At 24.6% G+C, this 18,014-nt stretch overlaps 1 protein-coding gene across 2 annotated transcripts; it reads left to right on the top strand.

Annotated features, from left to right (window-relative positions):
• Positions 1-1,664: 1,664 nt before the first annotated feature.
• LOC145835855 (RNA polymerase I-specific transcription initiation factor RRN3-like) lies at positions 1,665-17,439 on the top strand. 2 transcript variants are annotated; one of them, XM_082943593.1, is made up of 17 exons: positions 1,665-1,767; positions 4,419-4,532; positions 6,418-6,480; positions 6,761-6,854; positions 6,930-7,055; positions 8,012-8,132; positions 9,102-9,180; positions 9,282-9,380; positions 9,728-9,796; positions 9,982-10,084; positions 11,946-12,076; positions 12,408-12,538; positions 12,735-12,913; positions 13,226-13,334; positions 13,979-14,113; positions 15,101-15,179; positions 16,483-17,439. In XM_082943593.1, the coding sequence occupies exons 2-17, from the start codon at positions 4,434-4,436 to the stop codon at positions 16,567-16,569; spliced, it is 1,704 nt and encodes a 567-aa protein (XP_082799719.1). In that variant the 5' UTR covers positions 1,665-1,767; positions 4,419-4,433; the 3' UTR covers positions 16,570-17,439. The 2 variants fall into 2 exon arrangements, with proteins under 2 accessions (XP_082799719.1, XP_082799720.1); XM_082943594.1 differs by lacking the exons at positions 1,665-1,767; positions 15,101-15,179; positions 16,483-17,439 and having other exon boundaries at positions 4,409-4,532; positions 13,226-13,338; positions 13,983-14,041.
• Positions 17,440-18,014: the final 575 nt, after the last annotated feature.

The following is an 18,014-nucleotide window of genomic DNA, read 5'->3' as shown; positions in this document are numbered from 1 at the left end:
ATTTTGCTTGTAAATATAAAGCTTTGGCTGTTAAACTTAAATCTCAGTCGTGACTCGCGACCATAATAGCCACTCATATTTGCCGAGTCAGAAATTTTTTTTCTTTTGTTTATTTATTAAAACTTTTTTTTTTGATTTATTTTTATATGTTTAAAACTTGTATATTGATGAAGTTTTGTAACCATAATCTATTGAAAAACACTATTTCAAAGTATTTTTTTTTGATTTTCTTTTTAGCATAAAGGCAAAAGCTCCAAAAGTCATTAGTTTGTTTTTTCTTTAACATTTTGAATACTGAACACGAATTCATGTTTCTTATGAAAGTAGAAATATATACAATAACTAAATAAAAGTTAAGTGTTATTATATTTATAATTTAAATTAGAAACTGACTAGGAAAAGTTTTTTTTTAATCTAAAATAATATTTATTTTATCATAATCTTTTCAGTATGTTAACTTAATTTAGATTCTAAAGTTATTTCAAATTTAATATGACATTCTAATTTAAATTCTTAAATGAACAATAAAGACTCCAACTTATATAGATTATTAAATTTAGCCATCAAAAAGTTGTTTTTGTTTTAGAGAGAATTTTCTAAAAATTTAAGTAGGATAAAGTCATCCACTTTTGTTAAAATAACTTCATTGAGCTACTCAGATTAGAAATATAGTTTAACCACTTTTTTCATAAAATGTAAGCTGTATGCACTACTTTTATTTTTTACTTTATTCATGTAGTTTTTAGTGTAAGCCATTAAAGAAAATGAATCATTTTCATTCACTTAAAATAATTTTTTTCCTAAAACAAGTTTCAATGTGATGATAGGTAAAAATGTAAAAGTTGATAATACAAAATGTATATCTTTTAAGTAATAAATAGTAATTTTAAGCAGGGTTCGTGCGCGTCAGGCTAAGTCAGGCTAAATCAGGCTAAATCAGTTTTTTTGTAAAAAGTTGAAAAACGTCAGGCTAAATCAGTTTTTGTGTTTAAAAATTTGAGAATCTCAGTTTTTGTCAGTTCAAATGCATGACATTTTTTTAATTAAGATCAAATTGAGATGTGAATTTATTTCTAAATAAAGATTTAGTTATTAAAGACAAAATCAGTCAGTATTTGTAAAAATAAGTGCTTAAAGCCTTTTGTTGAATCTCTAAAATAATTTTAAGAATCTTCATTATTTTGTTTTTAGTAGATTATATATGTCATAATTATAAAAATTCATAAAAAAGTACAGTTTTAACATTACAGTTTAGTTCAACAACTTGACTGTTTGTTTGAATTTGTTTACATGAGCTTTGTTTTTCAGAGCTTAGTTGGTTAAACTGTTTTAATTTCTAATATAAAGACTTTATACCAAATACTTTTTAGATTAATACTCTTAGCAGTTTGTTCATATATTTTATTTTCTGTTTATTCAAAGTTATTAGAGATATTCACAAGACTAAAAAATTACTTATGTAATATCATGATTATTTTAATTAGTTATTTTAAAAATTAAGATGCTTTAATGATAACATAAAGTTTTTGAGAGATGTGTTTAATTACATTTTGTTTTTTTTTTTACAGACTTATTCACATTTCTGTTTTAATAAAAGCTTCTGGTCCAGTCATGTAACTTATAATTGACGAATTCAAGTACTAATTGACACGAACCTTGTATATGGGTGATAAGTGGTTGATATAACTAAGCCCCAAAATTTAATAAAGGTATGAATTCATTGAAGCAGAAGTTATAATTACCAGTTAGAAATATTCAAGTTGCTGGGTAAGGGATTGATAGATGTTGAAAAATAATTCATTTAAATTTTTATTTTCTTTAAAAGTAGTTTTGTGAATACTTTTATTGCGTTAATTTGCTAATTAAGACCCCCCGATACCCAAAATGCCTTCTGAAGGTGATTTTTTCTACTTTGAAAAAATGTCAGGCTAAATAGGTCTCTGTCAGGCTAAATGAAAAGGAATTTCGCGCACGAACCCTGTTTAAGTGAATGGAATATTTAGAAATTTAATTTTTGAAACACCAGTTATTATTAAAAATTTTAGTTATATAAACCAGAAGTTTTTATATTTAATGTTTTACAATTATAAGGATATTGATGTAGTTTTAGATGTACTTAGAGATGTATTTTTTATGTTTTATTAGAAGTTTATTGTGATTTAATTGGTTTTTACTTATATTAACTTTTATCGTAAATGCTGGTCATTGTTGGTTATGATGGTTTGGTTTTTATGACATTGGTCAGGATTAGGTGGAATAAACTTTGTACTTTATTATAGATTATTGACACGGTGCCTAGGGATTTGAGCTTCATTTTCATGATTTTCCTAAACTTTTTTTACTAAAATGTTGAGATTAATCTAATGACTCTAATGCCTTAAATTTAATATTTTAAGGTAACTTTTTGTTATTTTTATTTATTTTTTGTAAAATTTAGTGTTGAACATATTAAAGAAGGTCTACACACATTTATTAGCACCATATTTCCATTTTGATATTTTTTACGTTAGAAACTGAATGCTTGAAATATTCAAGTCTACTGACTTTTACATCAACTTAGTGATGTTTATAATTTTTCCTTGAAATTTGTCATTTTGTATAAAAAAATAAAGTTGATCAACTTCAAAGATGTTTATGACAATACTTGAATATGAAAATGAAAAAAAGTTCATTAAAAATATAATAATTTTAAAGAATATTTTCAGTGTAAATTGATAATTGTTGATATAATGAAAATAGATTAAATTATATCATTATTTAACCAAATGAGTCTGAATGAGAGCTTGAAATGTTTAAGGGCATCAGGTTGGGTGGAAAATGTATTTTACAGAATTTAATATTGATTCTTAAATAAAAAATTAAGGTATATACTAAAAGTTAGTTTTGAAAGAATCTTAATATTTTAATTAATTTTGAGATATAGATATTTTGTAAGAAGTTTGGGATACAAGCATATTGTTCAAAATTTTTCAATACCTATATTCTCAGCTTAAAAAATTTTTTTTTAATAATTTTCTACATTTTTTGAGCTAGAGACCTTAAATTTTTAGGAAATATTCCATATATTCAGAATTACCAAAAAACCTTGAAACCTGGAAAAAACTTGAATTTGAAAATTTAGGCTAAAAGACCTGAAATTTGAGAAATTAAAAAAAAAACCTCAAAAAACCTGGAATTTTTAACATGATTAGTAGTGAAGTTTTGATTTGTCTCAAAAAATCTATCATATAGATAAAAAATTTTGTCATTATTAAAAATTCATTAAAAAACACATTTAAAGTAACTTTAGAGTATCTTTTCAATGTTTTTATATTATTAATTTTTTAACACAGTTTCTCACCTTAAACTTAACTTGAAACTGAAAATAGGCCCATAAATGTGTACTTTTAAAAACCTTGAGAATATTTGAAAACCTGGACAAAATTTGTCAAAAACATTTGTCAACCCTGTATATATGGAATATTTCCTAAAAATTTAAGGTCTCTAGCTCAAAAAATGTAGAAAATTATTAAAAAAAGTATATAGTTATATAGTTTAGAAAACATTAACTGCTAAAATTTAAAAACCTTAAGTTTTTTTTTAAATGTTGTTTTTGAATTAAAAAAGTTGTTTGAAATTTTTTTATTTTTAATAATTATAAAAGGTAGGGATTTAAATATTACTTATAGACTTGCTGTGAAAATTTGAAGAATCTTGGTTAAAAAGTAAAGGAGAAGATATATTTTTGGTAAAATAGTTTTCTGTGATTTTGGTCACACCTTCCATTAAGAGCTTGTTGAGCTGCTTTATTTTAATTGCTTTATCCCAAAGTTTGTGAATTTGAATTTTGTTAAACAGTTTAAAGTGTCTAGTAGCTAAGATAAAACTCTATAAAAAGAGATCAACTAATAAAATACAAGGTGGACCATCCCCTTGATAAGATAAAAAAAGAATATCTAAAAAATATGGAGCTCTAACATAAGTGGGTATCTGATTAATAAATACCTAAGTGTTAATCACTAAAAGAACTTTTTGAATAACACAAATTAAAATTTAGTTGGTTGATTTTTGCATATCATTTATCATTGTAGATGTGAAAAAAAATAGTAATGTTTTTCGTTTAAAAGATTATTTTCTGATATTAGTTAATATATTTTTTGTGCATGCTAATTTTTTTCAAAGTTCCTGACTGAGTTTACTGAAAAAATGTGTTAACATTAAATTATTAATTATAATTAATGGTTTTAAACATTATACTATAAGTAGTATCAAAACCATTAAGTTGAGTTCTTATAACTACATCTGTTTGTTGCTGGGCACCTAGTTATGTTGTTATAAAAGGCTTGTCCATTAATTGGACATTTTTTAGTAAAACTAAGTATTATTCTAAAAATATGCTTAAAGTTACATACTTTGTAAACAGTAAAAAATTTGTTAAGTTATTGGAAACCAAAATGTATGATAATTCTAAGGAAGCAAAAGGATTTAATAATTCAAAAAGACTTGTAAGAATTGGTGGGGAGATTGATTTAGCATTAAAAAACTTTAATGAGGTGAGTTTGATTTGCCTGGCTTATAATTACTTTAATTTTTAACAGTTTAAAAAATAAACTACTTTTACAATTTAGAAAGTTAAATATTAAATAAATTTTTCAAATATTGAACTCTTTATTAGATATTTATGTGTCATTTAAAATACAACTTAGTATTAGTATAAATTAGTATTAACTTTTTTGATAAGCAAATGTTATCACTTTTATAGCCCTACAAACAAAATCATAATAAAAATTTACAGTTTATTTAAACTTAGGAATTTGTTATAAAATAATAATAGTAATTAAAAAAATATTTTCTTGACAACTTTGATAGTTTTTTGCTTTAAAGTAATAAAGTATTAGCGTAATAATTGTATTAGCGGGACATTGTAAACTTGAAAGTTGAAGTTATCAATATTTTATAAAACGTGTAAAATACCATATTTTTATTAGTAGTTTTTTTATTTTTTCTCTGTGTTCCTTAAAAAATAATGACAAAAGTTTGATGAGTCCTTTATTTTTTTTCTAAAAAGTTACTCTTTTTGAAAAACTTGTTTGATTAATACTAATTGTTTTTTAAAACACTTCAGTTTTAAAACATATTTTAATGTGTTTTTTTCAATAGCACGTTGTTAAAAAAAAAAACTGTCTTTAGTATAATATTATATTTTAATATACATTAAAGCACTAATAAGTGGACATAATAAGAAACTGCTAGAAAAACCACAAATAGAACCGAAGCTATGCAACTGCAGAAACAGAGAGCAATGTCCAGTAATGAATAAATGTAAATTAGAAAATGTAATATACGAAGCAATCGTCTCATCTGAGAAAAATAAGAGAATGTCATATATTGGATCCACCCGAAGAGCATTCAAAAACAGATTGTACGAACATAGAGTATCATTCCCAAAACCAAACAAGAAGAAACCCGCCAACTGTACACAACTCGCCAACTACATGTGGAAATTATATGAAAAAGGCGAGAAACCCACTATTGAATGGAAAATTCTCCGACAGACAAAAAGCAGATTTAAACCAAACTTCATGTGCTCGATATGTAACCTTGAAAGACTGTTTATAGCAAATGCTAACCAGAGAAAAATACTTAATAAAAGAAATGAATTAGTCACGCAATGCCCTCATTACCCTAAGGAATACTTTTAGTTTATTTTTTATCGCATTAACTTAGTTTATTTAGTTTATTTCATTCTATTTAATTATATTGTTACTTTGTATTTATGTTTGTATTGTGTAAAGATTTTGTTTTAAAGTTACAACATTCCCGTAAAAAGACCATTTCTGTTTTCTAAAAATCCCCTACAAATCTTAGTATTTACATTTTTTCAAAATCCTAATATATTAAATGCTTAGTAAATAAATAAATTTTCTAAATATATAAAATCTATAGTTAATAAATTATTTAAACTAAACTTACCTATATTTCATTTTAATTTAACTTAACTTTAAAATTTAACTTTTGTAAACCACATATTATTTAAAACTCATATTTCAAATGTAAATATTATTTTCATTTATGTGTGTATTTTTATTTATTTTCCAATTCATCGCCCTGTATACTTTTGTTTTCAGCTTTTTTTAGCGTCTGATGAACTGCTCTGCAGGGAAACGGCGTAACGCAATAAAAGTTTAACAATAAGTTTATATAATATTATATTTTTACATAATGACATAAACATTGAATTAGTTTAAATTAAAGTCACTAGTATTTAAAAATTGCTAAAGTCAATCAAACAAATAAATAGAATTTTCAAAACCGCTAAATGCTTAAAAAAGGCTAGTTGGTACTGCTAAAACAGTAAATTGTTGTTTATTTAATGTATGTTTATAAAAAATACATAAATAAGATGGTATATCAAGTTAAACTAGTAATTCTATACAGAATAAAACAGACAAATACCAAAATTTAGTTCAAGGAATTCAATCAGAATACGATTCTGAAAAGGTTAGGTTAAGTTATTAACAAGAATAAAGTTTTATCAGTTTTAAAGTTGTTATCAATAAATTCAAGGCTTGTTTAAAAATTATGTAATTTTATTAAAAATTGACCGTAATTTATTTTAGTTTTTATATAAGGTTATTATTTTTAAAGTTTTAGTTTTTGTGTTTATAAATTTTATTGATTTACAATATAAATCTAATTTTAATATAACAGATACTAGTGCAAACTTAAGATTTATAGTGTTTATGTTTAAAAAGTATACTTACAAAAACATTTTTTTCAGTCTGACCAACTTATTCTTCACCTGGAAGATGCTAAAAATGTCTCAAACCTCCTGGAGAAAAAGCATAAAGATTTAGTTGCAGCCCTGATTAAAAGTAAATTTTTCTCAAAGTTTTTTTTTTCAAAGAAATTGCAATGTCTAACAAATATAATGATTTAAAACATTTCAGTTCCGCTCATAAAGCACAATGAGGAATTGTGGAAAAGGTACAAAGGTTTTGTCATGACATTGGTGGCAAGCTCGCCTGTTCATTTGTTTAATGTCATCAAGCAGCTCTTTGGCAAGTTTACTAAAGGTAGGTTTGTTCAAAGTTTCTGAAACCTTCTAATTTTATCATAAGAGTTTATGTACGCATCAAGAAGAAGCTTGTTTTTTTATATTCACATTTTAAATATCCATGTATGTAAAAACTTAAAATTAAATCAGTTTTAATATTTTGCAGTCAATTGATAACATTGTTAAGTTAAACTTAATAGTATCTAACTCTAAAAAGTTTCCTAGCACCAATTTAAAATATTTACTCCACTTTCTTATATTAATCAAAAAACCTGTTTAAAATGAGATAAAATTTAAGTTTCTACCTAATTTTCAGTTTCAACTTTTTTGTTGCTTTTACTTCGAATTCAGCCTGTATGATTAGAATTAACATTTTTGTTATATGTTACTAATTTGATCAGTTAGAATATAGATTTTTTTATTTAAAACACACACAAAATAAAATTAAGACTCAGTCAACTCAGTCTGATTTAAAGTAACTTAGACTAGATTTTTGTTACCCAGACTGGATTTTTGCTTTGATTGGCAACCTTGACATTTATTTTATTTTTTTAATTAGTGTAATATATGGAAAACGGTTGTATACTTGACAAAATTACTTATTTTAAACTTTTATTTGAATTTGTTCTTAAAATAAAATAAATTTTTTAATTAGTGTAATATATGGAAAACGGTTGTATACTTGACAAAATTACTTATTTTAAACTTTTATTTGAATTTGTTCTTAAAATAAAATAAAAAGTTTAATTATTTTTATACATAAAAAAAGTTTCTGAAAAAGCAAGAAGTCTATCAAAGTCTTAGAATGATCTTTTAAACCCAGGCTGGCTCAGGCTAAATATTTTTTATCAATTTAGCTGTTGTTAAGTTTGCACAATGTTAAATAAGTAGTTCATCTTGAAGTATTTGAAACTATTTGCTCATATATAATTTGAAATCAATATTTTTTTTGAAATCAGTGTTTATATTTATTAGAATATCCTGAATTACAAGATGATGTAGATGCTGAAGATATGGAACTTGTTTTACAAAATCACCAGAGAGTTTGCTCATTTCTCCATGAAGTATTAGCTGAAATATCCAGAACTTTTCCAGAGTAAATTTAATAAAGTTTTCAAATAATTGTTAATGTCATGGGAGGATAAAGGTGTTTTTTACAAAAATTAAAGTTGGCTCTCGTTTTAAAACTTATATCTATTAGTCAGATTTTTTAACCATACAAAAAAAAATATTGTTTTTTGAGATTTAGTCACTTTTGTGAAAAGTTTCCAATAAAAACTCCAAAATTAGAATGCTCAGTAAAAAATTATCTTCTCTTCTATTTTTCAACCTATGTTTTCAGAAAATATTTCTTGCATTACAAGAAAAACGTATAATACAACAATTAGAAAAACAAAAGTTTTATTTCATTTGAAGCAAAGACAATAGTATTAATATATTTTTTTATGAAAAAAATTATAGTTTATTTAAAAACTAAAAAAATATTATAGTTCAGTAGGATTGCATATTATTAATTTAAGATTGAAATTGCAAAAATTGAGAAAAGTTGAGAAAAAACTTTAAAAGAATAGATATTTTTGATGAAATAGTATTTTTGCGTTTTTAACTTTGCCCTTAAGGACCGTATTGAAGTCTCTGGCTTTATCTTCTTATATCTCAAAAATTAGTTTTTAATTACAGACTAGGTATAAGACAACTGTTGTAGATCTTTAAACTAAGATCAACATGTAAAAAATACCTTACCCCTATGCCTTTAAGAATTATTTCTTAAGAAGAATTAAACTACTTTTAGCAGTGTTTGCTTTTAATAATAAAAAAAAGATTGAAACTACAATGTATTTAAATTTAGTTTTAATTTCCATGTCAAGTATTTAAATGCTCACAAGAACTAGATTGTTTTATTTGTCCTGAAATTTTTTTTTATAATTTGTATTGTTGAATTGTCAATGATATCAGTTTGTGTTGTACAACAGAATTTAAATCATTTTAACAATATTTTAAGTACAAAATATATTTATTTATAATGATCTTGTTTCAAAATGTTAGTTTTGTTTTCGTTTTACAGATCACTTAAGATGATGGAAAAAGCAGTAGATGATTGTTTTCCACGTTTCAAATCAGATTTGTGTTCCACCTTACATTTGGTAATTTAATTTTAGAAACTATAAATACAATATAATTTAAGTTATTAATGACTTTTTATTCTAATTAGTTTTATTTTTGTTACAATAAATTCTTTTTGCAGAAGCACTATACAGAAAATATTCTACAAGTCGTCCAGTATCAGTTCAAACTTAGAGAAAAAGTATTAGAAGCAATTGTTGAGAAAATGTGTACGCTTGATGTAAGTTTTAATTTAAACACAAAATTATTTTTTGAGTAGATAACTTATACTTTTAAGAGTTTTTTAATAAATTAACTTTTCTTTTGTACTTTTATTTAAAAATAACACAAGTTTAAATATAAAAACTAGGTATAAAGCTGTACCTAGTAAATTTAACTACTTAGTAATACAATTTTGTTATAATCAAATTTTATGATGTTTTTTTTGATAATTAACTCAAATTTCAATACTCTAATACTTTTAATATAATTGTTAATTATAGGTTGTAAGAAAATAATAAAAACTAGTATTACTAAATAGTTAATTTGAAAAACTAAAATTAAGAATTCTAATTTTTTTTTATTTAGTCAATTTCACCGAAGCTCGAAATCGAAAAATGTGAAGAAGTTGGTAGTGACGATGAAGAAGAAGAAGAAGTGAGATTATTTATTCTTTTCATTTCGAACAAATAATTAATTTTAAATTTTAACTTTATAAGAGAACATCTGATGTTTTATTTGTAGCTGAATTCTATCACTTTTGATTGTATAGTCAATAAAGTTTTCAAAGCTAGCCTTGCTTAAAAATGTTCTTGTACCTCACTATAATCTGATTGTTTTAGGAAGAATATGCTGACAATATGAAACATCAAGCAGCGAATACTTTAGATGTCCTCATGGAGCTCTGTTTCATTTTCTTTTACCAAACTTGCCATGATGAAGAAGGTAGTAGTTTGTATGATATCGGTCTATTAAATATATAAAATATTTGTGAAGCAAATGCTTAAATACCTTTAACGGAGCGTTGTGAATAAATATTACCTCTCAAAATACAAATTAGCATTTTGGTTTAAGTGTTTTGAAACATCTTAGAGAAAACTTGTTATCATACTACTAAAATTTGATAAAGATGTATATCTTGCAATTTATTAACTGTAAAGTTATAAAGAATTAGAAAAATTAGACAGAAAGTAATATTTATTCGTTAAACTCTATAAATTTTTTGTCAAGTAAACATGTTGTATGATATTATTAAATATAGTTTACTTTGTGCTTTTGTTGAAGTTGTTTTTAAATTTTTGATGTTAATTTCTTAAATAATAAGTAAAAAAAAACCATTCATGGTAAATTTAGTTGTAAGAAAGGTGGAAAATCATTTAAAGATTGTGTATATATAATGTTTTTTTTCTGCCTAAAAATATTTATAAGTCTATGTTATGTTTTTTGTAGATATGTTACTCTATACTTAATAGTACTGACTTTTTCTCAGGCTAGCTTAGGAGAGATTAGAATATAACTAATATAACATTTATTTATTTTAACCTTTTTTGGGTCAAACATTTAACTTCTTAAACATTTTAATTAAATTGTATCGTTTTTTATTTATTACCACTAATTAATTTTTGTTTAGAAAACTTCTAACAGGGTGACCACTATACCTGAAATCTTAGAAAAACCTGGAGTTGGACATTTTGGATAAAAAAACCTGAAAACCTGGAATTTGAGAAATTTTGAAAAAAAAAGGAACTTTAAACTTTTTTTACATGTTAAGTAGTGAAATCTCTCTTCACACAAAAAATATATCATATATATATATGTTTTTGTCATCATCAATATTTTTTTTATTATAAATCAAATTTAAAGTAGCTTTACAGTATTTTTTAATTTGTTATACTATTTAACACAGTTTTTTACCCTAAACTCAATTTTAAACTAAAAATAGACCAAAAACAAGTACTTTTGAAAACCTAGAATAAATTTCTCAAAAACATTAGGCCACCCTGATAATAATTATAACGTATCGTTTAAATAGTTTAATTCTATCAAAAAGCACCATTTTTAACTTAAGATTAATTTACTACTAAAAAGAGTGTATTTTCAAAAACCTTGGAGAAATTCTGAAAAACCTAGAAAAAAATTATTAAAACCTGGAGAAAATTTTATAAAAACCAGTGACCACTTTACAGTGTATAAAATAATTTTTAATGCTGTAAATCTGTTATGAATTTTTTATACCTCAAATAAAGTTTTTATAAAAAAAATTCTTTGTGAGTTGTTTTAAATTATGTATAACTATTATTGTTGAACTTCAGATTACTTGTATTAAAGCTATTTACATTTAGATACAAGTATTTAAAAATTTATAGTAGATTTATTCAAAAATATGATTTAATAATTTTAAGCATTTTTAAAGTCTTAAAAGGAAAGTACCCATAAAATTCTAGATCAGGGTTTCCCAAAGTGGGCCATGACAGATACTTAGGTGTCCACGAGCAGCAAAGGGGTAAAAAGGGGGGGGGGGGGGGGCATGAGCGGTAAAGGAGCCACGTGGGGCCATGAAGTCATAGTTTGAAACTTACACTATATATTCTCGAGTTGCAGATGAAGAGCAAAAAAAATAAAGGTCTTAGGTGTTTTTGATGGTAGTTTTAATGTAATCTTCGTGAAGGGGACAATGCCTTTTTTAATTTCTTTAAAGGGGGCCATTTGCAAAAAAGTTTGAGAAACCCTGTTCTAGATTACAAAGTGAATTTGTTGGAAACTTTTATTTATGCCTTGATTTACTATTATATTTGTTAAATTTCAGGAAAATTGATTTCTGGAAAAGCTAATAAGTTGTTTGGAGAAGTTATCAAAATATTTTTCTCAAAAATTTTGCATCTGCACAATTGTCACCATGTACAATTTCTTATGTTTTATCTATGCAGCTTTGATAAGGTTAGTTTTAAGTTTTTTTGAATAACCATACTGAACTTTATATAAGTTCGTTCTAAGTAAATCTACCGATGTAAAAGTTTAGATCGAGGTGATCAAATTAAGTTTTTATGTTTTGTCAAACTATTTTTTTTAGGTATGAATAAAATGAAAGTTAAAAAATCACTTTTTAGCGTTTTTTATAATTTGTTTTCAATTTTTTTTTTTGAATTTCATAAAACCGTATAAAACCTTTAAAAATGTATAGTATAACGGAAAACATGTAAACAAAACTTAATTTTCTCAAAATACTGCAAATATTTTAAAAGTCTTAATTTCAAATATTTTTTTTCAGAAATTTGTGCTAATTTTTATGAGCAAACTGTGGAAAAAACTGATTGATTTCAACACTACCAGCAACATGAGAGGAAACTGTGCCTGCTACATTTCCAGTTTTCTCAGCAGAGCGAGATTTGTTGATACAGAGTTTGTTTCAAGCTTTTTATTTAGTTAATTATTTTAATTATTTATTTTTAAACAACGTTGGTTTTTACTAGTACTATCTTTTTATTGATATCAAGTATAAATTTGCGATAGCAATGTTAATTTGCAAACTTCTACAGCTGGCGTTATATAGGGTAAGTATAAACGAAATCATTACTATCATAGTTTTTTAATACAGTACAGTCAAGATGTATTTGGAACTGATGAGTAAAGAAGCAATGAAGAAGTTAGCAGACTACCATTCAAATGATCTCAGCTCAACCGTAGTAAACAGGCAAAAGTACAAAAGTTTTTATTTGTTGTGTCAGTCTCTTTTCTACACTGTGCTATTTCGCCTACAATCTCTTACTTCAGACGGTATGTTTTATGGTGTAAATGCAAAAATGGTTTTATTTTCACTTAGTTCTATATTAAAAAACAACAACATCTTGCATATATATTTTTCGCGTTTTATCTTTTTTAACTAAATTAAAATCACGAACTTTGAACAATTTTCTTTGCATTAGACTAAATTTTTGTGTTACAGAATTTGAATTAAATTTTTTTCTTTTAAGAATTTTTAGCCTGATTTTAAAATGTTACAAAAACCAAGGGTAGTAACATTTATATTGAACAGTTAAAACTAGTTTGACAGTTCTTATTTTACCAGTTTATTTTTTCCTTGCACAGGTACAAAGTTTTTGAGAAGCCTGCCAATGAACCAACTGATATTTTCAAACTTGAACCCGCTGAAAAGCTGCTTTTCAGATTTGGCTGATCTGTTTAGTCATCATATGAAGTAAGTCTTCCCAGTCATTACTATTTTTTCAGTGAAGCCAAGTATGAAATCCCGTCAATAACTATATATCTATAAAAATTTAACATCAACAGTAAGAAATGATTTTTGAATATTTTCCTAGAATTTTTTTTCTTGTTTATGTATTTTTTTACACCCTTGCAATTTTAAGGTTGTCATTCCTTCTAACTCAGACTGTACAGAATTCTCAAACCAGTTAAACCTAGTGGTCTACATTTTGTTAAAAATATGAATATATAAATCACACCGTTGGAAACTAATGATAAAATTAACAGCAAATAAATTTTCATTAGTTCTAGTTTACAAATAGACTGTTTATAAATATGTAAACTATTTGCACAAACTCTCCTCATCAACGGCACCCCTTCTATTCAACTGTACTGCTATTCTAATTGTAATAAAAAGCTGTTTCATAAATTAATATATCAGTTTATAGGTTCATTTGGTTTGTTATAATCTCTTCTTTATATATGCCAGCTTTTTGTATTCAAGGATAACTTTAGCTTTATAGACTGACAAGCTTCTTAAGTATCCTTCATACATTTTTTATAAAAAACTGTTTGACTTGAAGTAACTTTGAAGTTTTCTTGTTATTTCCATAAAAACATAGGTGTTAATATTTTTAGGGAGCATCAGATTGTTTATGTAGAACCTACTGTGCAGCAAAATAAGCGTGAAAGAATTCCAGTAGAAGGTCAGAGCAATGATTTTTCTAATCCATTGAGAAGTATTTTTCCGTTTGACGATTACATACTTAAAAGGTACCTAGATTTATCACTTATATTTTAGAAAAATCATAAAAATTTTTAAATATTAAATCAGTATTTCTTTTTAATTCAAAGACTAGTTTTAATTCAATTAAATGATAAATATTGTGCTTCTTTCAGGAACTATGCTTTTTTTTAAATTTTGAATTAGTTTTACGCAGTTTCTAAATACAAAATTTAAGTATTTTGAACTTATAATTACTACTTAATTGAATTTATTTTGATTTCGCATTTTATATTGTATTTCAATCTCAGTATATGATTATATAGTAATCTGCTACATGTTTATATCTGTTTTTAGTACTTGTTTATGATTCTATTATTTATCTTTGAATTATTTTAAAATTTATCATTACTACTTTGTCCTTCTATTAGTAAAAAAAAATACAACATACTTTCATTTAATATTTTAAAAAAGTTTCTTACTTTGATTTAATACGTTTTTAAACATAGTTCAAATCTTACCAACTTAGCTTAATTTTAAATAATCTTTCAGATTTCAAATAAAACTATCTGTAAACTTTAATTTTAAGCATTTACTTCTGCTCCATCATTACAAAAGTTTTATTTTTACAACTTAACAATATTTGCCCAGGTAAACACAGTAACAATAGTTAATAAATTCAATAAATAATGCTTTTATTTCTGATAATTTTTATACAAAATTAGATACATTTTCCTAAACAAGATTTGTGATTAGACAATGATACTTTTTTTTAGAAACATTTGATTTTAAATTGAAAATGCATCAGTTGTTTTTGTCATCATTTAGACTGTTGGTAAATCCTTTTTTTGACAAAAAAATTTTGCAGTTGTATTTACCTGGTTTTATCATGATTTACATTTGTCAACTTCATACAAAAGTCATGTTTTAATGTCTTATTACAATTTTTTTTGTCTACTATTTATTGTCTTGAGATACTCTAAGCTACTATGAAATCAAAATTAAGTGAGTCATAATATACAATAACATACTGTTAGGTCGAAAAAGTACGTGGAAGGTTATTGGTTAGAATGGTGGGCTGCAGAAGACGATAATAAAAAAGAAGAAAATGAAGAAGTTTGATTATATATAATTGTGTTGTTATAATTAAGTTAGAAAGAAATAACTAAATGATAAGTAAATAAATATATTTTTATGTTTTCATTAGCGTTTTTGTATTAAATGCTGAAGCTTTAAAACCAATAAGATAATTTTCCCAATTAAGGCCATAGGGGGGGTCCGACTTTTTTTTTTACAAAAAATAACTTTGGATTTTATATGAAAGCTTTAAATACAAACTACAAGCCTGTTTTTATAGAATTCAAAAATATAATTTAAATTTTGAGATATTTTATTTTTTGTAAAAAGTTTCCGATACAAACGTACGGACCGCAAATTTTTTGGGGTCAATTTTCTCGGAAATTTAAAAATTCACTAAAAACCTATCTCCTCCTTCATTTTTTGACCTAGAGACTTCAAATTTTCAGGAAATGTTCCTTTTAATATTTTGAAGAATCTGAATGTTGGAATTTTTGAATTTTTGAAAAATAAAAATTTTATCCACAAAAAACTAAAAAAAAGGGTAGTTTTTTGACAATGATTTTTTTTTACTCAAAATTAAAAAAATTCCTACAATAGATCTCTTTAAAGTTTAATGATACACATTCTGTAAAAATTTGAGAAAGATTACTCAAAAAATGAAGGAGGAGATAGATTTTTAGTGAAATAGTCTTTTTTCGCATTTTTAGTTTTCGCCTTCCATAAGGAACCTATAGAACGCCCTTTCTTTGATCGCTTATATCTCAAAAGTTACTTTGAGTTTTTTTAAGCGGTTAAAAGTGTCTGATAGCTCAGATTAAATTCTACAAAATAAGATCAAGTTGTAAAAAACAAAGTGGACCCCCCCTATGGCCTTAACGTGTATGTGATCTGAAATATAAGCTCCCACATTTTTTTACAAATTGAATATCTTGAAATAATAAATTTTGCAGTGATATACTTTTTAAACGATGTGTTTAACGAAAGCTTATTTTTACTTTAAACAAGAGTCGTCATTAAAAAGGTTCAAAAAGATTGCAAATCTAAACATATTGTGTACGTTTTACTTTATAGATCATAATAAAAATTTTTGACTTAATGATTAAGAGAATAATCAATTCAAATTTTTAAATTTTATTAACAAAACAATTTACAAACAAAACAAAAATCTTAATCAAATAGATTCGATTTTATATTCAACTGATTGTTTTGTTTGATTTATTTTCAACGATTAAAATACTGTTTTGTTAATAAAATTCAAAAATTTGAGTTGGACCTAAACATATTGCCTAATATTGGTTTTAAATATATAAATTTTAATTGCTATTAAACTTACAATTAGGACGAACATATGGAGGTGACAATGGCTGGAGATGAAACTTGTATAAATTTCAGTCAACTAAACGAAGACATGACCTTTTTTGAATAAACAAAAAGCATTTTTGTTATTATTGCAAGTTTATTGTCAGTACGATGGACCCAGGCATCAAAACTTAGGCCACTTAATCTGAAAGACACATAACGAAGAGATGAAAAATAAAGATAACACAAAAAGTTCATTTTGTTTAAAACATAAACATAATGTAATTTAAACCTTGTTCTTTTGTTTATTTTTAAAATTCACTGCACTTTCCACGGTTCGTGCTCTATTGTTTTTTAGGGAGATTGTTATTTTAGCTAACACTTTTTTCATGCTTAGGGAATCGCCTTTTAAAATTTTGCATTTTTCTTAAATAACCTTCAATATTTGAAACTTTTGTTTAGTGCAAATTTCATTTATTTTTGATTTTGTTTGTATGTAAACTTGTTACTACACGACAGTAATTTATAACTATTTTAAACTACAAACTTGTCTCATAATTTTACAATTCTGATTTCTTGGTCAATATTTAGAAGCTTTTTAGAATAATTATTGTTTGTTTAAATTAGATAATTATTTTTAACATTATTTGATTTCTATATTGACTTTAACAGTTTCTAGTAAATTTTCTAAACGGTGTTTAATATTTTTATATAGCTTTTAACTAGTGCATAAAGTTTTTTCAGTTTAGCGTTATAATGATATATCCACTATTTAAGTTGAAACTATTTTGTTATGGTATTTTGCTCTTCAAATGGTACAATTCACTCTAGAATTTTTTAAAGTGCTCGAATTTTGATTAAATACAGTTGCATGTATAGCCGTATTAATGAGTTAGACGAGATAATAAAAAAATAAAAAACTCTTCAGCAATTTTTTTTGTGCGTAAAAGTATTTAAAATAAAAAACTAAGAATTTATATCTAGCAAAAATTTTAATGTTTAACAAATGTTCTTCAAATTAAGAAATAAAAATTAAACAAAACGTCAGTTCTTTTATATTAAAACTCGTTTTTGTACCAGTAATTGTTTAACATTTTAAGATTTATTTCACATTTAGGTTTAAATAAAGCTAAAAAGATATTATAATCTGTGGTATTAAAGTTATATATGGTTTTAACAAAAACTTAACGAAATAGTATACATTGCATAAACATATATTTCCACAATTGAGATCTTAGCTAACCGTTTTAATATTTAATTGGCTTCAAACTTTTGAATAAATAACATTTCAAGTTTATTTATTATTGTATAATAGTTATATATAAAATATTATATATAATAAAAGAATATATTATATAAAGTGTTATTTGTTTATAAATTTTATATTTAGCACTGAGAAATAGTAAAATATATATCATACGAGATTTATACTGTAAAATAGATAATTAGTTGAGCAAAAGTTACAAACCACCATTTTAAAACGTGATTTCTTCATGTTTCAACATGTTTTCTTCTATATTTACTAAATTTACTGGACTAAGATATAAACTTTTGTTCCTTCAAGTTTTTTAT

The sequence above is a fragment of the Thalia democratica genome, chromosome 5 (genome assembly GCF_965202585.1).
Source record: "Thalia democratica chromosome 5, ktThaDemo2.hap1.1, whole genome shotgun sequence".
Taxonomy (NCBI): Eukaryota; Metazoa; Chordata; class Thaliacea; order Salpida; family Salpidae; genus Thalia; species Thalia democratica.
Note: the sequence above shows the minus strand (reverse complement) of the source record. Positions and strands in the feature narration are given on the sequence as shown.